A 26760-nucleotide genomic window follows, 5' to 3' on the forward strand; every position below is an offset into this window, starting at 1 on the left:
GCGGCCCATAACGTTGTTTACACAACGTTACTGTGTTCCTGTCTTCTCACTCCAGTATGGAGGACAGTTCAGCTGAATTTAGTCAGTTATTTTACACGTGGTATTAACAGGCACTTAAGAGTCAAATATTCCTCCATGTTTAGGGGTCTTCTGCGTTTCTTAACCAGTGTTCACCACAGTCACTAGAGACGTTTTCCAGGATGTTGAAAACAGTGGCAGGGACAATAGCTTTTTTCCACACGCGTGTGGTCGGTTTGTCCGTCCTGGCCAGACAGTGATGGTGATGTCCATGCAGTCTGTGATGTTGTGGATCCTCGTCGGTGTTTGGCTTGGGGACTGGACCCAGGGGAGAGACGGGCATGTTTTGAAATGGCACCAGAGAACTGAGTATTACTTCTAAACACCCTGTAGAGCCACGGGATGTTGGGTAATCTCATAATAAACTTCATCTTGTGGTGTAGACAGTGTGTGTGTGTGTGTGTGTGTGTGTGTGTGTGTGTGCGCGCGCGTGTGTACACTTTCCAAAACTGTAGTTTCTCAAAATGGTAATGGGTCCTTTCTGTTCCTGGCTGTGACAGACCTGCTATGGGTCAGGACGGAGCCCGTGTACTCTGGCATGCTGGGTAGCTGCTGTGGATGAAGCCCAGCGGTTTGCATGTGTGTCTGCGGGTGGGTGTTGTTGTCCTCCGGGTTGACTGACACGTTCGTCTGCCGTCTGGTTTTGTGTTCTTTCTTGCTGTGTCAAGACATTCTTCATGTCCTAACACATTCACACTTATCGTTTTACAGCCTGGGCCCAATTATCTGTGTGTGCGTGTGTGTGTGCGTGTGTGTGTGCGTGTGTGTGTGGTGTGTGTGTGCGTGTGTGTGTGCGTGTGTGTGTGCGTGTGTGTGCGCGCGTGTGTGTGCGCGTGTGTGCGCGCGCGTGTGCGTGTGTGATCGCGCGTGTGTGTGTGTTAATGTGTTAGCGCAGAGCTAAAGCACAGATAACCCTCCACCTCACTGACATGTCCTCTCATGTTTAACAGTTTTGGTCGTCCAGCCAACAATGAAGGATGAAAATGTTTCCTATAGAAGCTACTAATCCCTCTCTTTCTCTCCCTCTCCCTTTCACACTTTCGCTCTCATCCACCCCAGGACTGCAGAACCAGGACAGAGCACAGATGCAGGGAGAGACTTTTAAACCACAACTGATTCATATGCACAATGTGCACGTAACTTCAACTAATGTTCACATATGGATTAGAAAAGTCTCCTCTCCTTTAGGACTCTGAGTTAAATTACGGGTGTTACGAGTATGCCAGAATTAGCTCGTGTTCCAGATGAGTGACTGCCCTGCTGACTAGTGGATACTGTTTATGGCTGATTGTAAACTCTTAAGGAATTTTTAAATTGCCTTGTAATTGTCACTGTAGGGCTGTGTTTCTGGTAGTGACTGTAGGGCTGTGTTTCTGGGAGTGACTGTAGGGCTGTGTTTCTGGGAGTGACTGTAGGGCTGTGTTTCTGGGAGTGACTGTAGGGCTGTGTTTCTGGGAGTGACTAGGGCTGTGTTTCTGGGAGTGACTGTAGGGCTGTTTTGGTGGCTTGGCTGCATATTGTGATGAAGCCTGCAGTGCTGTCATCATTATGGAAGTCTGGTGTGTGTGTGTGTGTGTGTGTGTGTGTGTGTATGTGGTGTGTGTGTGTGTGTGTGTGTGTGTTAGTAGTAACACTCGCACACTGTTGATGTCCATGTGTATTTGGGCAAGGCTTCAAACAAAAGTTCATTTTGATTAAACTTTTCCCCACTCACACAGCTGTTTGACAACAAGCATGACCCAATATCACCAGTGTCTACTGTGCACACAGGAGCATAAGCACACACACACACACACACACCCATACATGATTGAAAAATTCAGCTGTGTTGGTGACTGTGGTTTCAGCTTAATAACGAACGCATGGACTCCCCAATACTGACTTAACCACTATGTATCTATAACGGTGTGTGTGTGTGGTGTGTGTGTAAGACACTGTATATTTATTAACCTCTGTGTGTGTGTGTGTGTGTGTGTAGACCTGTATGATTTATAACCTCTGTGTGTGTGTGTGTGTGTGTAAGACCACTGTATATTTATAACCTCTGTGTGTGTGCATATAAGGCCACAGTGTATTTAAAATTGGTACTGTGTATGATCTAGTGCAGGGAGGTCCATTCCTGGAGGCTCAGGGTCCTGCCTTGTTGAGGAACATTCTTGCTGAAAGTCGACTTAATTACCAGGTTTAGAAGATCACTGGTGCTAGACCCCAGTTCTTCTGGACTGGTGTTGGGATTGTGTGTGTGTGTGTGTGTGTGTGCGTGCCCGTATGGACACGGGCTCTTCCATGCTCTTGAGGAGAGACTACTCCAAACTCCACACAGCCTCTCAACTCCAGATGAAAATGCCACATCTAGGTTAGGTTGGGTTGATTGGATATGTGTGTGTCCAGTGGTGGTTGGTGCTCTGTCCCCTCCCCCTCCCCACCTCACGGTGCAGTCCCCGTGGGGGCTGTGGTTTCCGACTGAGTGTACACTGTGGTTTCCGATAGAGAGTTCACTGTGTGTAAACTGGCTGCTGCTTCTCATTGGTGTGTGTGAGTGATTTGTAAAAGCTAAGCTGATATCTGTCTGTAAAGCATCCTTGACTTTGAGAAAGGCACTATATAAATGTTGTTGTTAATAATAATAATAATAATAATATCTAGAATCAACTCCAGACCAATAATGTTCAGGAACGACTGATCCGCACAGCTGTCGGAGAAACAACTGAACAGCCCCGTGAGCAAGTACTCCTTATGAAAAGGACCATGCTGTGATTAGGCCTAGATGAACCAGCTGGGTGATGTGTAGATAAAGGTGTGTGTATTCTGCCTTAGTCGACTCTGATTACTGCACTTTACTCACTGCTCCAGTGGGTGATGTCATATCCTGTTTGCTGCCTAATCTCTAAATATCCGGAGCAGGACGTGAGGGTTTCCTGTTTCTATGGAAACTGTGCAGCTGCTGTAGTCATGCGTGCTGTGATCTGAGTGCTCACACCGGAGTCTGACCTGTTGCTTGGCCTTGATTCCCACTGGATAACTGCTGAGTCACTCATGACATTTCATGAGTCACACCCAATCAGGACGGCCAAGAGGGCGATGCCCCGCCCTCTTATCTTTCCTTTGTGTGCATGCTGTGATGTCACTATGAGTTTGCCTTTGAATTCCCCTGCATTTGGTAGTCTTACCACAGTCCTCCATCCAGGACAGACCTGCAGCTCACAGCCCTCCCTATGACCTTTCCCAGAGTCCCCTGCCACGAGTCAATCCAACAAGTCTCGACCTTTACTTCTGTTGGCGAAGCTTCTCCACCAATTTGGGCCAGTTTCTCCACCAGTTTGGACCAGTTTCTCCACCAGTTTGCGTTGCTGCTCATAGACGGCCATAACCGCTCGGTCTCCGGCTGAGCGTGTACGTGGGTGGAGCTTGCACACAGTACACCCACCTGTGTTGGCGTATAATGTCGTGTTGGGGTTAGACCAGGTGGAGTAGTGGGAGGTGCTGCTTGTACACTCTACCTTCAGCTGTGTTGTTTTATCTCAAACCCTGACGACGGGAACAGGTCCTAGTTCAGTCTCGTAACGATCACGCCATTACCACACGTTTGAGTAGCGAAGCTCTTACTGATGCAGGAATGTTCGTATTTTCGGAGAGTGAGAGGGATTTTGTGTAGGTGTGTGAGGGCGGCATTGGTCCTACCGCCACTTCACACAATCGGCACTTGAATCTCAGGAAGTGTTGACTAGCAGTGAATACTGGACGTTACTGAAGGGACTTTCCTTTTACTCGTGGGTGGGTGGGGGTGTGTGTTTCAGCAGGGCAAACAATGCCACTGATTTTAGACCATGAAACCGGACTGTTAAACACTTAAGCATGAAGATAGGGTTACACACACACACACGCGTACATGCCTCAGTTATTTGCAGTAGTGTGTGTGTGTGTGTGTGTGTGTGTGTGTGTGTGTTACATATAGGGGGACAGAGAAGCGCCACAAATCATATCATTCCCCAGTGTTATTTCATCTGTCCATACGAGTGTGAGGGAGAGAGCAAGACAAACTAACCTCTTTAAAGACTAACCCCCCCAAAAAAACGCTGTCTGTCTGTCTCTGTCTGTTTAATTCTCTTCTTTCACCATCCTCATGCATGCATACTTTCATACTTCAAAATGCGCTCTCTCTCTCTCTCTCTCTCTCTCTCTCTCTCTCTCTCTCTCTCTCTCTCTCTCTCTCTCTCTCTCTCTCTCTCTCTCCTCTCTCTCTCTCTCTCTCTCTCTCTCTCTTGTAATTCATATAATCTCTGTTGCCTGCAGCATTGGTCATGATCCAGATATTCCAGGCAGGTGTGTGTTAGGGTGGAGTGTCACAGTTTTGAATTAGTAGTTGGTCAGGATGTGCTCTCCCTCTCCCTCTCTCTCCTCTCTCCCTCTCTCTCTCTCTCTCTCTCTCTCTCTCTCTCTCTCTCTCTCTCTCTCTCTCTCTCTCTCTCTCTCTCTCTCTCTCTCTCTCTCTCTGGGTGCTGATCTCATAGAGGTGTGGACGTGGTAGCTGTTCAGCACGGCAGTAGCAGTAGCTCGTGGGGAGTGTGTGCGTCAGGGACAGAGAACCGGCCGAGCATGGAATTCAACTTAAAAAGGATTTTACTGTCCGGGATAGCATTCCGGAGAAAAGCGTGTTAACCCCAGGACTGGAGGGGTAGGTTCATCATTTACTTCCAAGTGTAGGTGCATGCAGTCTTTATTACGTATGCTCAGATGATTGGCAGCTAATCACTTGTGGTCATATAAGCCAAAATTTGCCAGTATAGACTGTGTTGTTTTCTGCTCTCTCTCTCTCTCTCTCTCTCTCTGAGTTTAGTGTTTGGCTAATGCTTGCGTACTTCAGTATTGTGACTTTTGCTCACTAATTCCAGCTCTTTCTGCACTGTTGGCTGTGCAGTACTGTTTCTTAAGTGATTCTCTGGTTTTGAAGTTATACACACACAGACTGTACAAGTATACACACATGCAAACACATACCATATAAACACACACACACACACACACACACACACTGTGTAAAAACCTAAAATTTGACTGGGAGAACAGATATGGTCATTCTATATGGGTGTGTGTATGCGTGTGTTTGTGTGTGTGAGTGCGTGAGGGAGCTACACTACTAGCTGTGTTGTGGCTGGTTAAGCTGGTGGAATCGTGTGTGCGCGTGCGTGCATGCATGTGCATGTGCGCGCATGCTTGTGTGCGCTTGTGTGCGTGTGCGTGTGCGTGTGCGTGTGTGTGTGTGTGTGTGTCTGTGCTGTTTCTGTTGTCTTTTAGTCTGAGGAAGCGTCACTGGCCTTTCCTGATCACACTGTGAAATGGGATGATGATCTGAGTCTGAAGATCATTTCTCATGCTAACGCGCACACACACAAACACATACACACACATGCACACAGTCAGTATCACAGAGGGTGATGTGGGAATCTCCATACTTTACACAACATACAAAACCTACTGCTTCGTAACACATGCAACACTCCATGGCAACAGTACGTGGTAACACTACATGGTAGCAGTGCAACACCACATCACAACACCACATAACACCTTAACACCACGCGGAAACACCATACCTTAACACCACGCGGAAACACCATACCTTAACACCACGCGGAAACACCATACCTTAGCACCAGGCGGTAACACCATACCTCAGCACCAGGCGGTAACGCCATACCTCAGCACCAGGCGGTAACGCCATACCTCAACACCACGCGGAAACGCCATACCTCAACACCACGCGGAAACGCCATACCTCAACACCAGGCGGAAACACCAGGCGGTAACACCACTTGTAATGCGGTAAACATAATTAACTCCAGGACTCAGACAGTGACAGGTGGGTTTAAAAGGACAGACAGGAAATGATGCTCAGCTTCTTTATCATATTATTGTGTATCATATTATTGTTTTATTGTTAGTTTGAGGGTTTTTTGCCAGACAAAATAAAGAAGGAGGGGTTGTGAGGCAGCACAGGACCAGTGTGTGTGCGTGTCTGTGCGTGCATGTGTTAAATGCATGTATTATACCTAAGCCCACTACTCACTGACACACATCACAGATATAGGTTGCCATGGGAATGCTCTCCTTCTGGAGTGACAGAGCGTGCACCACAGACGCACGCACACACCATCGCCTACTTCTATTAAGTTGTAAAAGTGAATATGCCTTGACGCTCACTGGTCTCATGCACATCGTACTGTACATATTGTCAGACATTTAGACAAAGCAGGAGAGCCCAAGACCCCCCCCACACACACACAGACACAGACTAATGTCTGTGAACTAAAGAAACTGAACAAATATGTCATGCCAGTAAAACAATGAATTGTGCTGAATGTCAGTAGCTGTTAATACCAGGGCTGGAGTGGAGGGGGTGTGCCAATCTATGTACTCATTTAAATATTAGCATAATGCCATTATGTGTTTAAATGTGAATTAGAATAATTCCATTATATGTTTTAAATGTGAATTAGCATGAATTTACTCACATTTTTTAGTGTTTACTCACATAATAAATAACATTAAATACAAGGTCTAGGTCAGAGCGTACGGATCCATGTAGTTCTGATTTAGCATAATCTTTGGCTAAAATGGAAATGTTTATGGCCTACGAACAGTTCAAACATGATGGTATCAGACGTTCAGAGAGAAAGAGATCAGACGTGCAGAGAGAGATCAGACGTGCAGAGAGAGATCAGACGTGCAGAGAGAGATCAGACGTGCAGAGAGAGATCAGACGTGCAGAGAGAGATCAGACGTGCAGAGAGAGATCAGACGTGCAGAGAGAGAGAGAGGTGAGACGTGCAAAGAGAGAGAGAGGTGAGACGTGCAGAGAGAGAGAGAGAGATGAGACGTGCAGAGAGAGAGAGAGAGATGAGACGTGCAGAGAGAGAGAGAGAGATGAGACGTGCAGAGAGAGAGAGAGAGATGAGACGTGCAGAGAGAGAGAGAGAGATGAGACGTGCAGAGAGAGAGAGAGATGAGACGTGCAGAGAGAGAGAGAGATGAGACGTGCAGAGAGAGAGAGAGATGAGACGTGCAGAGAGAGAGAGAGATGAGACGTGCAGAGAGAGAGAGAGAGAGATGAGACGTGCAGAGAGAGAGAGAGAGATGAGACGTGCAGAGAGAGAGAGAGAGATGAGACGTGCAGAGAGAGAGAGAGAGATGAGACGTGCAGAGAGAGAGAGAGAGATGAGACGTGCAGAGAGAGAGAGAGAGAGGAGACGTGCAGAGAGAGAGAGAGAGAGAGAGAGATGAGACGTGCAGAGAGAGAGAGATGAGACGTGCAGAGAGAGAGAGATGAGACGTGCAGAGAGAGAGAGATGAGACGTGCAGAGAGAGAGAGAGAGAGATGAGACGTGCAGAGAGAGAGAGAGAGAGAGAGAGAGAGATGAGTAACACAGCTACATCAGTGTAAATGAATGTTCAAAACTACCCAATTGAAGGTGACCAAAACAGGTGCTTAGAATGTAGAAAATATAACACAAACTGTACTAAAATACATCAGTTATACTGAGGTAAGTTAACATCTTAAAACTGAACAGAGTTCATGCAAAAGATTTGTGTAGATAGGACAGAAATGATGGAACTTCGTATAAGAGTTGTTTACCAAAACCAAACCAATAAACTGGCTTTACTGGGGTGACTGACAGACAGACACACCTCACTAGACACAGCTGCACACACATAAGAGCTTTACTTATTTTACAGCCCAGTAGTTCAGCAAAGTTCATATTAGAAATGTAAATATATGATCATTATAACAATTTTGCAGTGAAGCAAAAACAATAACAATATTGTCAAACGTGTGTGATTTGGATTGGTTTACGCGTGTGACTTTGGGTTGGTTTACGCGTGTGACTTTGGGTTGGTTTACGCGTGTGATTCACCATCTTTTCAGTTCCATGTATGGGTGCACGCTGAAGTTTAGGGTTTACCCTCTTACCACATCACCTGGCTATTAAATGTTCTCTCTCTCTCTCTCTCTCTCTCTCTCTCGTAACCCTCTTTCACCCCAGCCCAAAGGGTTGCCATGCCAACATTTGCACTTCACTTCCAACTTGTGTGTGTGTGTTTGCCATATTTTATTCCCTCTGGCAAGTATAAGTATGTTTTATGCATGTGGTGTGTGTATGAGAGTCAGGATTGTGAATACTCTACTTAATTAAGATGAATGTCTTTTTGTTTATGTCTATAGTGTACTTATACTTGTAAATGGAGATAAATATTATTAGTGTTGGCTGAGTTCTCTGTCTGTGTCTCTCTACAGCAGAGACACATGTCTGGTCATATGTCACGTCCCAGCTGAATATGTTGCGTTTAACTAAACTTTATTTAAGTTGGTAGTTAAGTGTGTGTGACTGTAAGATTGAGTGTGTGCGTATGCATGTGCACATGTGTACGAATGTGTGTGTGTGTGGGTGTGTACATCTGGTCTGTGTGTGTGTGTCTGTGTGTGTACATCTGGTCTGTGTGTGTGTCTGTGTGTGTGTCTGTGTGTGTGTGTCTGTGTGTGTGTGTGTGTGTGTGTGTGTGTGTGTGTGTGTGTGTGTGTGTGTGTGTGTGCGCGCGCGTCTGGTCTGTGTGTGTGTGTGTGCGCATCTGGTCTGTGTGTGTGTGTGTGTGTGTGCGCATCTGGTCTGTGTGTGTGTGTGTGTACATCTGGTCTGTGTGTGTGTGTGTGTGTGTGTGTGTGTACATCTGGTCTGTGTGTGTGTGCATCTGGTCGGCGTGTGTGTGTGTGCGGTCTGCAGTAAGAAAGAGAACCAGTGCAATGGAAATGCAGAATAAAAGGTGTGTGTGTGTCTGTGTGTGTATATGTCTGTGTGTGTGAGTCAGCATGCAGAGGTCCTGAGTTTTGTTTTATTTGGGTCACTGGGTATGAATAGCTGTTACGTACTTGTATTGTTAGACTGACCACTCTAAGGCTCTGTGTGTGTGTGTGTGAGTGAGAGCTTGTTATAGCTTGTTCCTCTGTAGTGATTACTTATGAACAGTGCTCTCACCAGCTCACTGAAACTAAATCTAAATCTCAGACCCCGAAATCCCTACAGCTTTCACACACACATGGACGGACGGACAGACGCACACACACATTAATACACAAGTGCAGGCACACGCGCACACAGCGTTTACACCCTGTGTTTCTCACACACACGTGCGCACACAGCTTTTACACCCTGTGCTTCTCACGCACACACAGCTTTTATACCCTGTGCTTGTCAGTACACACACACACACACACACACACACACACAGCTTTTACACCCTGTGCTTGTCAGTACACACACACACACACACACACACAAACACACGTGCACACACACACACACAGCTTTTACATCCTGTCCTTGTCAATATACACACATACAGACACGCACGCGCACACACACACGTGCACACACAGCTTTTACACCCTGTGCTTGTCAGTATACGCACATACATGTGCACACACAGCTTTTATATCCTGTGCTTGTCACCACACACACACACACACACAGAGACACGTGTACACACATGCGCGCGCGCGCACACACACAGAAACGCACACACAGCTTTTGCACCCTCTGCTTGTCTGTGTACACACACACACACACACACACACACACACAGCGTTTTACACCCTGTGCTTGTCAGTGTACACACACACACACACACACACACACACATGCACACACACAGCTTTTACATCCTGTGCTTGACACTACACACGTGTGTGTGTGTGTGTTGGGGTTGGCATGTGTTTGTGTGTGTGTGTATGTTGGAGCTGGTGAATGTGTGTACATGGGTTGGGGGGATATGAGCGCATGTGTCCTGGGGTGGCGTGTGTGTGTTGGGTTGGTGTGTGTGTTGGGGTTGTTGTGTGTGTTAGAGCTGGTGTGTGTGTGTGTGCGAGTGTGTTGGAGTTGGCTTGGAGGGGTCACAGCTCACGTGGGAACTGCAGTAGGGGGTCTTTATGTGGAGTGTTCAGCTACTGATCAGAGATAAAACCTGTTTGAGAGAGAGAGAGAGTGAGTGTGTGTGCGTGTGTGTGTTGGGGGTGGTGCCTACTGGGAACCAGCTAACTTATTCCTGCTGTCATCCTTACAAATGTGTACTCACACATTCCTTCACTTTTTAAATCCAAAGTTTATGCTGGTTTTTTTTTCAAGTAAAGTTACATGTGCGACAGAAGAGTTTGAGAAAGCAGTCTGACCAGAGAGGTGCACCGAGGGAACCGAAACCAGGAGAAAGGGAGGGAGAACTGGAATAAAGGAAAAAGAGAGCTAGACAGAGGGAGAGAAAGAAACAGAGCCGAAGATAAAGCAAGTGAGAGGGAGAGAGAGAGAGAGAGAGAGAGAGAGAGAGAGAAAGCATTTCTGTGAAAGCTTAGAGGGGGCGGGGCCATGGTGGTGGGGCGGAGCTATGAGGTGAGTGTGTGTGTGTATGTGTGTGTGTGTGTGTGTGTGAGAGAGGGAGAGAGAGAGAGCATTTCTCAGTCTGCCAGTGACATCGGGACAGAGAGAGTCTCATTCCAGCTGCTACGGATCAGAGCATGTGTGTATGTAAACCAGGGGATTATTGAGCTTGAGTGTGTGCGTGCGTGTGTGTGTGTGTGTGTGTGTGTGTGTGTATGTGTGTGTCTGAGTGAGTGGAGGATTAGTTGAACTGGTCTGAGACTGGAATACTAAGTGTGTTATGTGAAGCGTAGGAATCCCAGCACACAGCAGCCACACGCTGTCATGCCAACAGGTGAGTTGCAGCCACACACGCAGCCACACACATCTACTACCTCACGACGCTTCACATCGGTTCTCACACGGTCTGTTTTGGTAAGCACTTGCTGAATGGTTGTGGACGGCTGGGTTGGAGCTGGCCGGTTGGAGACGCTCACGCTTGCTTTGGGAACGTATGTGTTGCTAGAACTATTCAGTCTTGTTTGAGGAAAAACTTCAAGGTTTTGCTCATGTGTGTGTGTGTGTGTGTGTGTGAGGGACAAAGCGAGGGCAACTGCTTGTAAACACTTCTGTTACTGACGTGATGTGTGTGTAGGCAGTCGAAACTAGTCGTTAGTGAGTGTGTGCATGTTGGCAGGTTGTGAATGGACAGAGTTTTGTGTGTGTTGGCTGTTAAACAGTTAGAACGAAGCTGCTATTGTGTGTGTGTGTGTGTGTGTGTGTGTGTGAGAGAGAGGAGTGAGACTGGCACACTTGAGCAGATTTGCTTGCATGCCGGTGGTGTGCTGCTGTTGTATGTGGTTGGCGTCTAGACTCCAGGCGCTGATGTGTGTCTCCTCAGCTGAGTGTGTTTGTGTGTGGTGGTTGCTCCTCTGCTGTCTATGGATTGTTTTGTCTTGAAGAATGTATATCATCAATCTACCCCTCTATGCCCCCACCCACCCTGACCTAAATTAGTCTCCCGTGGGGGGTGTGCATGTGGGGGGGGGGGGTGTAGCCTGGTGGTGATAATAGCAATTCAGAAGCACTTTAGACAATGCCAGCGCCCCAATGGGACATCTGGTGAGAGAGTGAGACAGAGTGAGAGAATCTGACCTCACAGACTCCCAATTGTCCAGTGTCACGTTGACCTAAATGAATCTTATATTTTTAATAACACTGATCAGTACATGGGTATGTTGGGTGGGTGTGTGTATTGATCAGTGTGTTATTAAATAAATGTGATTGATTTAGGTCAGTGTGACCCTAAACAGTTTTGTTTAAAAGATTTGGCATTGGGAGTGTGTCAGGCCAGGTTATTCTCTCACACCTTCACACATTGTGTTATGTGCACATAACATTGCATTAGTGTGTGTACCTTTGTGTTCAGGAGGGTGTGTGTGTGTGTGTGTGTGTGTGTCCGTTTGGGTGCGCCTGTTTGAGTATGTGCCAGTCAGATATGTTCTATTTCTAGAGAAGGTGTAAGGTTCACAGAGATCAAATTTGTCTCACTGAAATCTAATCTGCAGAGCAGTAGGTCACTCGGTCAAGGCTGTGTTTTGAAGTTAGCACTACGGTAGTGTGTTGAAGTTCGCACTAAGGTAGCATGATGTGTCTTGTTAGTGAGTTATCACTGCTCTCAGCAATACCAATATCACAGATAAACCAACTGGACAAGATTCCTCTCATGATATCATATACACAAACTCTCTAACCAATCATTTTTTAAAGGCGCGAGCATCTCAGATGTTCCAGCTCATTGTGTGTTTGCATGCGAGTGTGCTACCTTCCTCACACTCGGGCCTTCTTTGAAGTGTTTTTGCCATTCCTAGGATTAAAGTCTGGACTGAGGTCAGTGTTGTCATTCCTGGGATCTGTTGGAGCCACTCCTCCAGTTTAGGGGCCATGGCCCCGAGGACCCCTGACACCACTGGTGTGAACCTTCAACCTTCTCCTGTTTACTTTTTCAACCCTTGGTATTTCTCCAGCTTCTCCCGTTTCTTTCTCTGGATGTTTCTGTTACTCGGGATTGCCACATCTGTCATCATTGTTTTGTGTGTGTGTGTGTGTGTGTGTGTGTGTGTGTGTGTAGATAACAATCTTTGTGTGAAATACAGTTTTTCTACTTAGCTAAATGCTTCATTTGGGCTAGTTTCTTTCTGCCTGGTTGTCAGTAATGTGACTGTAGCACATGAGTATGTGTGAAACATGCCCTCACACGTTGACTGTTAGAAATGTGTTGTATCCACTTCTGCAGCAGGTGCTGTAATAGTGAAAATGTGAGTTTCCCGGAGTACTGTGGAAAGCGCAGCTGGGCACATTAAAGCTCACCATGTCTCTGCTTCTCTGCATCTCTCACAATGCCAGCCTGATAAGTTATGGTGAAACTCGCCAGTTTGTGTTTCCTGTAGTGTGAGTATGTGTGAGTGTGTGAGTGTGTGTTTCTCAAGCACATGCCCAGTGCCACCGGTCAGGAGCTGCTGTTTCAGGCCATGGCTGTTAAGACTCCAGTCTCTTCATAACAAGCCAGTGGTGATACGATGGCAATTAGCTAGCAATTGGTTGTAGTGTAAGCATGAGATCTAATGTTTGATTGGTGCATGGTTGTCATCTGGTTGGTGTTTGATTTGTGCTTGGTCGTTTTCTGGTTGGTGCTTGGTCCTTCTCTGCTTGGTGTTTGCTTGGTGATGGGTCAACATCTGGTTGGTGTTTGATTGGTGCTTGGTCGTTGTCTGGTTGGTGCTTGGTCCTTCTCTGGTTGGTGTTTGATTGGTGCTTGGTTGTCGTCTGGGTGGTGTTTGATTAATGCTTGGTTGTTGTTTGCTTGGTCGTCGTCTGGTTGGTGTTTGATTGGTGCTTGGTCATCGTCTGGTTGGTGTTTGATTGGCGCTTGGTCATCGTCTGGTTGGCGTTTAATTGGTGCTTGGTCGTTGTCTTGTTGGTGTTTGATTAGTGCTTGGTCGTTGTCTGGTTGGTGTTTGGTTGTCTGGCTGGTGTTTGATGGGTCGTCGTCTGGTTGGTGTTTGATTGGTGCTTGGTGGTCATCTGGTTGTTTGATTGGTGCTTGGTCGTCGTCTAGTTGGTGTTTGACTGGTGCTTGGTCGTCGTCTGGTTGGTGTTTGACTGGTGCTTGGTTGTCGTCTGGTTTGTGTTGGACTGGCGCTTGGTTGATGTTTGGTTGGTAAGAGGGTGAGGTTTGGTGTTTGGTTGGCATCTGGTTGCTGTTCAGTTGGTATTTGTTCAGTGTTTCATTGGTGTTTTGTTTCCGGTGGCTTTGTTTTTGGCTTCTGTTGATTGTTTGAGTCGTTGACATGTCTGGTTGATGTTTGGTCAGTCATTTGGTAAGTGTGTGTTGAGAGCTGTAATGCGGATGGAAGTGGGATCGGTGTGGGGGGGGGGATTCTACTGGTTTACAATTGGCACTGAACTTGTTGGATTTAAATGTCAGCTTCTTGTCTTAGTCTTTGGCAGTCTTGGACATACTGTCCTGGCAGCCCTGTGGACTTGGTATTGGAAGATTGCAGAGGACAAAGGCCAAGCAGCTGTCAAAATACTGTTCCCTCTGAGCCACCGTAGGAAGCATGTCTGGACCCAGCCAGGCTGCCTCCGCTCTGTAGAACTGTACAACATCTATAATAAATAAGGAGCTGAATACCATGCTGGACATTTTAGACAGTGTGCTTCCTGTTGGTGTGTGTGTGTGTGTGTGTGTGTGTGTGTGTGTGTGTGTGTGTGTGTGCGCGCAGCAGAGAGGAGGAGAGACCAGATTCTTTATAGTAAAATGAACAAGACTGAGTCATTAGAACCAGATCGAGAGATAAGGGGGCGGAGTCAGAGATGAGAGTGTGTGGAGAGAGAGAGGATGGGAAGGAGAGGGAGAGAGAGAACAGAGGAATTCTGTGGCATGACTAATGACCTCTCTCCATCTCTCTCTCTCCATCTCTCTCTCTCTCTCTCTCTCTCTCTCTCTCTCTCTCTCTCTCTCTCTCTCTCTCTCTCGTTCTCTCATATAATGGTTGGGTTGTTTTCCTTTACTTTTATCAGTGATGTTTATTTCTGGAGATTATAATATCTCCAAAGCTACTTTTCCATGCTGTTACACTCCCCCCCCCCCCCCACACACTCTCTCTCTCTCTCTCTCTCTTTCTCCCCCCCCCCCCACACACACTCTCTCTCTCTCTCTCTCTCTCTCTCTCTCTCTCTCTCTCTCTCTCTCTCTCTCTCTCTCTCTCTCTCTCTCTCTCTGTCCAGTCAATATGGCCTTATTGGTATGACTGCACAAAGTACAATATTACCAAAGCATTTTACATTAGAAACTCACCACCAATAATAGTAATATAACATAAGATATGAATAACGCTAATAATAATGCATATTAATAACAGTAACAATAGTAATATAACATAAGATATGAATAACGCTAATAATAATGCATATTAATAACAGTAACAATAGTAATATAACATAAGATATGAATAACGCTAATAATGCATATTAATAACAGTAACAATAGTAATATAACATAGAATATGAATATAACATAAGCTATGAATAACAGTAATAATGTATATTAATAATAGTAATATAAGATATGAATAACAGTAATGTATATTAATAACAGTAATAATAGTAATATAAGATATGAATAACAGTAATAATAGTAATATAAGATATGAATAACAGTAATAATAATGTATATTAATAACAGTAATAGAACATATGAATAACAGTAATAATAATGTATATTAATAATAGTAACAATAGTAATATAACATAAGATATGAATAACAGTAATAATGTATATTAACAGTAACAATAGTAATAAAACAAGATATAAATATTAATAACAGTAATAGTAATAAGATATGAATAACAGTAATAATAATGCATATTAACAGTAGTAATATAACATACGATATGATTAACAATAATAATGTATGTTAATAATAGTAATATAACATAAGATATGAATAACAGTGATAATAATGTATATTAACAGTATTATAAGATATGAATAACAGTAATAATAATGTGTATTAATAACTAACAATAGTAATGTAACATAAGATATGAATCAGTAATAATGTATATTAATAACAGTAATAATATGTAATATTACATAAGATATGACATTAACATATTAACAGTACCAAAATATTAAGATGTTCTAACTAGTTATAAAGTAAATGTATTTAGCAAAGCTCCCTGTGTGTGTGTGTGTGTGTGTGTGTGTGTGTGTAGTTAAAGAGGAGGTTATTGTCTCTTTCAAACTCAACTGCTTTACTGGCATAAACTGTAATTAAAAATCTGAGGAACAGACTTGTGAACATTGATAGCACAGTGTTTCTGGACAGAGAGAGAGATGTGAGAGAAATCTTGCAGTCTTCTGGGAGATTTGGGAATACTTCTGGGAATGTTGGGAGTTTCTGAGGAGTTGTGCTCCTGTACTGCCTGCAGGGTTAGGGCTCGTATCTGGGGGCTTCAGGCTTCTCCTGGACATGAAGGGTTCATCTCATTTGCTATGGACACGCAGCTGTTGGCTGTGTAAATCACACATCGTCATGGAGACATCAAGGCGGAGCAGGCTTTAGGCTGGAGAGGGCGGGGTGTTTGACCTCATAGTCAGAGAACAGGTCACTTCGCTGATGTCACAGCAGACGTAGGTGACGGAGGTGAAACTGTGGAGCTCCTGTATACGGGGGTGTGGGTGTGGGTGTGTCTGACTTTGCTGGTTAGGTCACAACTAGAACTTAAACAGTTTCTTAAATCCACACTTCAACCTTTCATTCACCTATAGCTGTAAATAAAAGGTGACTCCAGCCTGAAATTTAGCAGTCTTTCGCAATATCTCTCTCTCTTCAGTTCAATCTGTTTGACGGGCTAGACGTTACAATAGACAGAGATGCGCTTTGATGTCTGTCTGATGCTCTGATGTTGTAGAGACAGGAGAAGAGATCTTTTGTTCTTTAGGCTGCTTTGAATTATATTGTGTTTTAGTCTCTCAGCAATAACAGTGGGGGAGCATGCTCACTCTCCCTCTCTCTCTCTCTCTCTCTCCTCCCTTTTTTTTTCCCTCCCTCTCTCTCTTTCTCTCTCTCTCTCTCTCTTTCTCTCACTCCCTGTTTGTGTTTTAGTTGATAAAAATAGGAGTGGAATTTGTGTGTGTGTGTGTGTTTATGGGTATTTAGGGGTGATGTAGGAGTGTTGCGGGGTGTTTAGGGGTGTTTTGGGGTGTTTAGAGGTGTTGGAGGGCTGTCTGAGAGTGTGTGTGGTATAAACAAACCTGCTGGTCTAGACCCTTTCGGTCTCAGACTTTCCTGTGCAGAAAGGAAGAAAAAAGACAACCAAATAAATAATTAACGGAAGAGCAGTAAGAGGAACTTGGATTTGCTTAATGAAGTTTATAGTGCCATAAAGTTGGACTGTTGCAATGCACCTTCAAAAATCCATCATGACTGTGTGGCAGTAAATTGTTTTGTATAATGCAGTTGTTTATTTCTTAAAATAATTCTGTGACAAACTGAAAAAACGTATTATTTTGATTCCTTGGCAAATGGAAATGTGTCTGCAGAAAAATCAGTGAATAAATGTTTTATGGTTGGGGGGTTGGGGTTAGGGTTGGGGTTTAGGGTTGGGGTTTAGGGTTGGGGTTAGGGGTTTGGAGCTAGGGTTAGGGTTAAGGGTTGGGGTTAAGGGTTGGGGTTAGGGTTTAGGGTTAAGGGTTGGGGTTAGGGTTAAGGGTTGGGGTTATGGGTTTGAGGTTATGGGTTTGAGGTTATGGGTTTGAGGTTATGGGTTTGGGGTTAGGGGTTTGGGGTTAGGGGTTTGGGGTTAAGGTTAGGGGTTAAGGTTAGGGGTTAAGGTTAGGGGTTAGGGGTTAGGGGTTGGGGTTAGGGGTTGGGGTTAGAGGTTGGGGTTAGAGGTTGGGGATTAGGGGTTAGGGTTAAGGGTTGAGGGTAGGGTTAAGTATAATATAGACCTGCCCCACAGACTAAACAGGAAGCTTGCAGCTATAATTGGGTTCATTTGTAAAGATCAGAGTGAACATGATCTTAAGCTCCTCCTTGCACTCATTTTCTCACATGCTCGTGTGTGTGTGTGTGTGTGTGTGTGTGTGTGTGTGTGTGTGTGTGTGTGTGTGTGTGTATACAAGAAAATTAAAGAGAAAGAAGCACTTTGTACTGGACCCAAACTTGGCTGTGTTATTAGAGGGAGGGTAATGAGGGGTTTGTGTTGTGTGTGCAGGATTAGGAAAGTTGTTTTTTGGGACACACACAGACAGTGCTTCTCTTGCATCACATATATAATTTGTGTCATGTGCAGGGCTGGCCGGGCCCTGTTTTGTGGGCCCTGGCTGGTCTGGAACGTTAAGTCTTCATCAGCTCTGATCAGTGAATCCTGCCTCCAGAAACAGGACACACCAAACACCACACACGTCCTCCATGACACAGACTGATCACAGACCTGCGCTGTAACTAACCACGAGGACGTGGAGGTCTAGACCTGAGTAGCGTCATATGGTTTTACCCACATACTAAATATTAAATTGAACATAGAAACTGACAATCTGATGATATTCTGGTGTGTAGTCTACACTGTTATGTTATGGCTCATGTTATGGAGTGTAGCCTACAGTGGTTACCCACTGTTGGGCATTGTGTGTATTGTGGGAACCAAATTAGCAAAGATGCAACCGGATCCCAACTGACCCCAGAACAGCTGGTACCTGCACCTCTAACTAAACACTAAAATCAGCCTAATGGCTTCTTTTCCTTTCAGAAGAGCTTATTCAATGAGTGACTGAACTATGAAATATCAGCTACAGCAGGGGCAGATTTGGCATTCCTGGGACCCTAATTAAAGACAATTAGATTTTTTTCCAAACTAAAATATTTTCTCATTCTGTACACTTCTGACCTTCTTACTGGAGTCAGAACGAACCCTCCTGGTTTCTTTTTTCATTTTCTTTCTTTTGTGGGCGCTGCTGTGACACAAGTGTTTCATGGTTGTGCTCAACAGTCCTGATTAGTATTATCAGCAAACTGCTTGTGGCCACCAGGGCCCCTGGTCTCTGGGCCCCCCTGGTCTCTGGGGCCACTAGGGCCTCCCTGGTCTCTGGGCCCCCCGGGTCTCTGGGGCCTCTGGGGCCCCCCTTGTCTCTGGGCCCCCCTGGTCTCTGGGGCCTCTGGGGCCCCCCTGGTCTCTTGGGCCCCTGGGCCCCTCTGATCTCTGGGGCCCCACACATGTTCATGGTTTGCGTGGTGGTAAAGACCATGAACGTAAGTGTGAGGTTAGTGTTGACGATCCAGAAAACCACTTTGTGTTTCAGAAGGAATGTTGTTTGATTAATCTACCAAGGCCTCAGCAACATAAACAGCTACACAACACGAACATAAACAAGCCATAAAAAGTCATAAAATGTAAGCAATAGATAATAACCATAGTGATGTCTAAAGTGTTGAAGTGCAGTTCAAAGATTAAGAATTGGGCAGGGAAAGATGATCAAAGACCAACAGAAAAGATGTGTGTGTGTGTGTGTGTGTGTGTGTGTGTGTGTGTGTGTGTGTGTGTGTGTGGTGCATGACCGTACCACATTGAATGGTTGCTAATAGTCGTGAAAGTGGCTCAGTGCCTGAGAGTGTAAACATTGGGTGTAAGCCAATCAGACGCAGGCCTGGACAGCACAGAGCCAATCGTGTGCAAGCTAGCTTTGGAGCCCTATGTTGACTGAGCGACCACAGCAGCGATTTAAACCTGGCAGGGAAAGATGGATTAATAGTTAATTTGTCTTGTTTCTGATTGTTGGCTGGATTGGTCAATAAATCACAAGGAGAAATCGCTGAGAAGAGACGGAAATCTGGTTTACTTTCCTACATGCTTCTGTGGTTTATTGCTCCGTCTGTAGATGGAGAGATGCAGCTTCTCAGTGAGTCTCCAGATAGACTACCATGATATACTCACACTCTCTCTCACACACACACACACACACACACACACACACACACACACACACACACACACACACACACACACACATATATATATATATATATATATATATATATATATATATACACACACACACACACACACACACACACACACATATATACTCACACACATACATTTCTACAGAGACACTTTCTGAAATTTTAGAAATTGATGGACACGTAGATTTTCTAAGTGGGTCATTACCTCTGGACTAAATAACTAGAAATATCTGGCACTAACTTTAGTTCTCTCCTTCTCTCTCTCTCTCCCTCTCTCCCTCTCTCTCTCGCTCTCTCTCTCTCAGAAGAGTACCCTTTCTCCACTGATGTCTTACTCCCACTGCCGGAGCTCCCCGTTGTTGAAGGGGCGGTCTTAGGGCCGCCCACTTGGTTTATCAGAAACTCCGCCCTTACATACTGCTCCTCGCAAAGCATGGACTCCTCCCACTGCAGTGACCGACCAATCAGCTATGGCTCCACCTCTTCCTCCGCCTCCTCCCGGGACAGCCACTGCTCGCTGGGGGGCCGTGCGGTTTCCACCCCTGAGCGCGATCAAGACTCCGGGGCCATCCGGTTGGAGCTTGTCCCCGCCCGTCAGCTGGAGGAGGCGGAGACGGGAAGACGGACGCCTGCGCCGACGAATCAGGAGGACGCGGACGGCGGTCATCCAGGGGAGGGGCGGAAAGTCCCTTACGTGGACAGAGTGGTTCAAGAGATCCTGGAAACGGAGAAAACCTACGTACAAGACCTGCAGAGCATCGTTCAGGTGAGAGAGAGGGAGGGGGGGATCGGGTGGTGGACAGGCAGAAGAGACTGACTGCATCTGCTGGGAACTGTTCTTTCATGTAACTGTTTTTATGAGCTTATGAGTACACACAAAACAAAGGCCCTTCACAAACCCTTCATGAAGCTCCAAATATTTTAAAAGCTTAGCAGTTATGTGTAAAGGCCCTGCACAGTTGACTTTTAAATGTAAATATTTCTGCAAAGAATGTTATATATTCCAGCTACCTTCCAATAATCTGCTGTACCCTAGAAATAACATTAAAACGAGTGTGTGAACTTTCCTTTTTCCTCTATCGCCTTTAACTTCGTGGGCGTGGCCCCAGCTGATTGACAGCTTCAGTGTCCAACATCACCGCCCAGTTAGTCAGTACTGTTCAGGCTGGAAATTGGAACCAGGCTTTACTGGTCTGAACCTGAAGAGGTGAAAGGTCGTCAGGGGTCTCGTGTTTAAACAGCCTCATCGCATTCTCGGGTTCAGTTAGAGCAGGCCAGGCTTTAATAAGATATCTGGAGTTGTATCATCTGGCTATTTATTAAATATTGATCATGTTTACATGAAAGCTTTTAGCTAACATTAGCTAATGTTATTTATAGAAGTATATTATATAAAAAATGATTTATAAAACAATTTATTAAGAAAATTGTGACTGAGAGAAACTGCATAAAATTAAGCAAACGTAGGCCTACGCTAATGTTTTAGTATATTCTCAAAGTTCGCTACATTACTGAATAAAGTGTCAAATGAAAACAGTGTCTGTTGATTAAGGTGGTAAGTCTTTATTTTTATCATCCACATTGCCTCCAGTAAGTGTGGAGAAAGCTCCTGCTTTAAGCTACAGTCGTCCGGTGAGTCTGGAGCTGCGTATCTGGGGGTTTGGACTTTAGCTGTGCTTCTGCAGTTTCTTTGCTGTTCACATGTGTATTGTGGGTTTTGTAGATCAGATCAGTTTCTTTATTTGTAGTGGTTGTTTTTTATTTAGATCTTGCTGAGTGGGGTCAGATGAGCTATGTGTGTATTTAAGCTCAGGAGGTTATAGCGGTCAGCAGTAAGGTCACCGTGATTTAAGGGTCTTCCTGGAGCTCCATGTGGCTGAGGGTGATGTATAATACAGATATGTATGCTGTCCTCAGTCTTCACACGGTACAGGTGTGATCTGTATGCTGTCCTCAGTCTTCACACGCTACAGGTGTGATGTGTATGCTGTCCTCAGTCTTCACACACTACAGGTGTGATGTGTACGCTGTCCTCAGTCTTCACACACTACAGGTGTGATCTGTACGCCATCCTCAGTCTTCACACACTACAGGTGTGATCTGTACGCCATCCTCAGTCTTCACACGGTACAGGTGTGATCTGTACGCCGTCCTCAGTCTTCACACACTACAGGTGTGATCTGTACGCCATCCTCAGTCTTCACACGGTACAGGTGTGATGTGTATGCTGTCCTCAGTCTTCACACGCTACAGGTGTGATCTGTACGCTGTCCTCAGTCTTCACACACTACAGGTGTGATCTGTACGCCATCCTCAGTCTTCACACGGTACAGGTGTGATCTGTACGCCGTCCTCAGTCTTCACACGGTACAGGTGTGATGTGTATGCTGTCCTCAGTCTTCACACGGTACAGGTGTGATGTGTATGCTGTCCTCAGTCTTCACACGCTACAGGTGTGATCTGTACACCGTCCTCAGTCTTCACACGGTACAGGTGTGATGTGTATGCTGTCCTCAGTCTTCACACGCTACAGGTGTGATCTGTACGCTGTCCTCAGTCTTCACACACTACAGGTGTGATCTGTACGCCATCCTCAGTCTTCACACGGTACAGGTGTGATCTGTACGCCGTCCTCAGTCTTCACACGGTACAGGTGTGATCTGTACGCCGTCCTCAGTCTTCACACGGTACAGGTGTGATGTGTATGCTGTCCTCAGTCTTCACACGGTACAGGTGTGATGTGTATGCTGTCCTCAGTCTTCACACGCTACAGGTGTGATCTGTACGCTGTCCTCAGTCTTCACACACTACAGGTGTGATCTGTACGCCATCCTCAGTCTTCACACGGTACAGGTGTGATCTGTACGCCGTCCTCAGTCTTCACACGGTACAGGTGTGATGTGTATGCTGTCCTCAGTCTTCACACGGTACAGGTGTGATGTGTATGCTGTCCTCAGTCTTCACACGCTACAGGTGTGATGTGTACGCCGTCCTCAGTCTTCACACGGTACAGGTGTGATCTGTACGCCGTCCTCAGTCTTCACACGGTACAGGTGTGATCTGTACGCCGTCCTCAGTCTTCACACGCTACAGGTGTGATCTGTACACTGTCCTCAGTCTTCACACGGTACAGGTGTGATGTGTACGCTGTCCTCAGTCTTCACACGGTACAGGTGTGATGTGTATACTGGCACAGTACCTACGTGAAGCCAGTGTGGCAAGAAGTGAGAGTAAATTATGGATATTAGTCACCAGACACACACTATCTTTAGGAAGTAAGTGTGTGTGTGTGAGAGATGTGGCTATGATGTAATGTTAAGCGTGCATATCTGCAGTCTGACGCAGAGGAAGAGCAGATGAAATCTGAGCCCAGAGCATCCTTCACTCCCTCTTACTGTTCCCTGTCCACCACTCACTCTCCCTCTCTCAACCTACACCTTCCCTTTCTGTAGGTGAACTGGATGAGCTGTGTGTGTGTGTGTGTGTGTGTGTGTGTGTGTGTGTCTGTGTGTGTGTGTCTGTGTGTGTGTGTCTGTGTGTGTGTGTCTGTGTGTGTGTGTGTGTGTGTGTGTCTGTGTGTGTCTGTGTGTGTCTGTGTGTGTGTGTGTCTGTGTGTGTGTGTCTGTGTGTGTGTGTCTGTGTGTGTGTGTGTCTGTGTGTCTGTGTGTGTGTGGTGTTTGAGGTGTGGTGTGTGTGCATGCTTGTGTGTTCTGATAGTGCATCTGATGCCTAATACAATATACGCTTAATACAATATACGATAATACATATACGCTTAATACAATATACGCTTAATACAATATACGATAATACATATACACTTAATACAATATACGCTTAATACAATATACACTTAATACAATATACGATAATACATATACGCTTAATACAATATACGATAATACATATACACTTAATACAATATACGCTTAATACAATATACACTTAATACAATATACGATAATACATATACGCTTAATACAATATACGCTTAATACAATATACGCTTAATACAATATACGCTTAATACAATATCCCCTTTTCTCTCTGTGGACACACACACTCACACACACTCTCTCTCACACACACTCTCTCTCACACACACACTCACACACACACACACTCACTCACTCACACAGTTTTGTAAAGTACTTTCTTTTGTTCTCTCCTCTAATTTCTTTAATATAATTAATGTAACTTATGTAAATATAACTTATTTTATAATGTAACTATAATGTAACTTATTCTATAATGTAACTATAATGTAACTATAATGTAACTTATTCTATAATGTAACTTATTCCTGCCAGCATTGCTGAATTGAGTTGAGAGAGTGAGAGGGAGAGTGAGAGGGAGAGTGAGAGGGAGAGTGAGAGGGAGAGTGAGAGGGAGAGAGAGAGAGAGAGAGAGAGAGAGAGAGAGAGAGAGAGAGAGAGAGAGAGAGAGAGAGAGAGACAGAGACCGAGATGCACAGAAGTTTGCCTAGACACAAACATTTGTGCAGACTGTTATGGACTCAAGTTTGTCAAATCTGTCAGCAGGACCTTTTCTGTCTCTCTGGGTCTGTGACCTGTATGTGTCTGTCAGGCCTGCTGGGTAAACTGAGTAACCAAGGAACTAATGTCTATGAACATCAAAGGTCCAAAGGCATTTTTATGGTTTTAAAGTTTACTGTTTACGATTTTTGTCATTCATGTGAAATTATTTGAGTGTAGAGTTGAGGGTGTAGAGTTGAGCATGTAATGTCCCACTCACAGGTGTTAGACTTCACTAAAGTGAATCAGATGGAAATGTTGTGGAATCAATCAGCCATTAAGACTTATGGAATGCTGTCGGTTTCGCTGGAATGTCAGATCTGTGAATTCTGTTGATACTGGGAATGCTGTTGGATGTGAGCAATAACACATTTGGGAATGCTATCGGATCTGGCAATGGTCTTGGATCTGATGACGCTTTTTATTCTGGGAATATTGTCAGATGTGGAATACTGTCAGATCTGGGAATGACGTCTCCCTTGTGGGAGTGTGTGTTGGTATGAAAAGGTCCCTGCTGGAGTTCCTGTTATAATGGTGTGGTGGAGTTTTATAAAGGTTACGGTGTTGCCGTTGTGGAGTGTTATAACGGTGTGTTGGTATGTTATAATTGTGTGTGGAGTGTTATAATGGTGTTATGGTGTTATCGTGTGTGGAGTGTTATAATGGTGTTATCATGGGATGTGTAGTGTTGTGGTTGTATGTTATAATGGTGTGGTGAAGTGTTTATGGTGTTGGTGTGGTGGAGTGTTATAACGGTGTTATAATGGTGCGTTGGTATGTTATAATGTTATAATTGTGTGTGGAGTGTTATAATGGTGTGTGGAGTGCTGTGGTGGTGTTTTATAATGGTGTTATAATGTGTGGTAGAGTGTTATAATGTTATTATAATGGTGTGTGGAGTGTTGTGGTGGTGTTTTATAATGGTGTTATAATGTGTGGTAGAGTGTTATAATGTTGTTATAATGGTGTTTGGAGTGTTGTGGTGGTGTGTTATAATAGTGTGTGTGGAGTGTTGTGGTGGTGTGTTATAATGTGTGGTAGAGTGTTATAATGTTGTTATAATGGTGTTTGGAGTGTTGTGGTGGTGTGTTATAATAGTGTGTGTGGTGGGTCCTATGACTGTCCTGCTGCACACAAACACACACACCACCTGTGACTTATAACCTTTGACCTGCTGGTCAAAGGAAACCTGTATACACACACTGACAGACCGGATTTGTGCTAGACACTGTGTGTGTGTGTGTGTGTGTGTGTGTGTGTGTGTGTGTGTGTGTGTGTGTGTGTGTGTGTGTGTTGTTGACACATGGTGTGTTTTGGAGTAGACACAGAGTGGTTATATTTCAGTGACTGCAGCCCGGTGGGTGGAGAGTGTGTTTCAGCTTTAGCGCACCCTTATCCTCGTCTGTGGAGGTGGGTGGAGGGTGTACAGAGTGGAAACACGCCTGTTCTGATTTGTGTAGGTGGGCGTGTGATTTGGTTTTTAAGGACAGCAGTAATTGTTGTTACTATAATACTTGTTTGAATTGTTTGTCCAGAGATTACCAGTATGGTAATGAAAACTCTCTCTCTCTCTCTCTCTCTCTCTCTCTCTCTCTCTCTCTCTCTCTCTCTCTCTCTCTCTCTCTCTCTCTCTCTCTCTCTCTCAGGATTATTTGGACTGTATCAGTAATCAGGCCCAGCCTCTACTGAGTGTAGAAGACAGAAATTCACTATTTGGAAACATCAATGACATCTTCTGTTTCAACAGGTAATACAGGCAGGCATCGTCTGAACACACACACACACAATACATCTTTTATTCTGAATCTCCATTGCACTGGTTCTCCTTCCCAGTGCAGACCACACACACACACATTCTTGGTATACACTTAATGCAAACATGTAAGGTAAAGGGGTCTGTTTTTATTTTTTTCTCATGCTTCAGCTATGCATTAGTGCACACGCACAATTCCCATCCTCATTTGAGGAAGGTGCATTTTCCAGTGCCTGAGACTCTGGGCATTCCTGCTGCTTTTCTCAGGCTGGGTGACAAGTTTGTAGCTCTTGTCTGGAATGACAGCAGTGTACAGTGGGACTCACCAAGGAGTCTGTCCTGGAACCCTGAAGAGGAAGAACTTTTAATTCTGCTCTCAATGGACAGAATAAAAAGTGAACCCACTTTTGTGTGTGTGTGTGTGTGTGTGTGTCTGTGTCTGTGTCTGTGTCTGTGTGTGTGTGTGTGTGTGTGTCTGTGTGTGTGTGTGTCTGTGTGTGTGTGTGTCTGTGTGTGTGTGTGTCTGTGTGTGTGTGTCTGTGTCTGTGTCTGTGTCTGTCTGTGTGTGTGTGTGTTTCTTTAGGGATCTGCTACATGACTTGGAAAAGTGCAATGCAGACCCAGTTGGCATTGCTCAGTGTTTCGTAGCCAAGGTAAAGAACTCCTCCTCTCCCTCTTTCTATCCCTCGTTCTCTCCTTTCTCCTCCTCTCCCTCTTTCTATCCCTCGTTCTCTCCTTTCTCCTCCTCTCCCTCTTTCTATCCCTCGTTCTCTCCTTTCTCCTCCTCTCCCTCTTTCTATCCCTCGTTCTCTCCTTTCTCCTCCTCTCCCTCTTTCTATCCCTCGTTCTCTCCTTTCTCCTCCTCTCCCTCTTTCTATCCCTCGTTCTCTCCTTTCTCCTCCTCTCCCTCTTTCCTGATTGAGCTTTGCTTTTTTGAGCAGCTGTAGTAAAGCATAAAGACACAG

General features: G+C 45.1%; 1 protein-coding gene across 2 annotated transcripts in view; it reads left to right on the forward strand.

The window, feature by feature from the left end:
- The first annotated feature begins 4546 nt into the window (after positions 1-4546).
- LOC113590876 (pleckstrin homology domain-containing family G member 1) overlaps positions 4547-26760 on the forward strand; it is a 39105-nt gene continuing 16891 nt past the window's right edge. Inside the window, exons 1-4 of one of the 2 annotated variants that reach the window (XM_035521365.1) lie at positions 4547-4753; positions 19813-20273; positions 25689-25789; positions 26379-26448. In XM_035521365.1, the coding sequence (XP_035377258.1) occupies positions 19941-20273; positions 25689-25789; positions 26379-26448 (504 nt within the window). In that variant the 5' untranslated portion in view covers positions 4547-4753; positions 19813-19940. Of the gene's footprint in view, positions 4754-10580; positions 10834-19812; positions 20274-25688; positions 25790-26378; positions 26449-26760 lie in introns of those variants that run through there. The other variant, XM_035521364.1, reaches the window with a different exon arrangement.

This window comes from Electrophorus electricus, chromosome 22, assembly GCF_013358815.1.
Source record: "Electrophorus electricus isolate fEleEle1 chromosome 22, fEleEle1.pri, whole genome shotgun sequence".
Classification (NCBI taxonomy): domain Eukaryota; kingdom Metazoa; phylum Chordata; class Actinopteri; order Gymnotiformes; family Gymnotidae; genus Electrophorus; species Electrophorus electricus.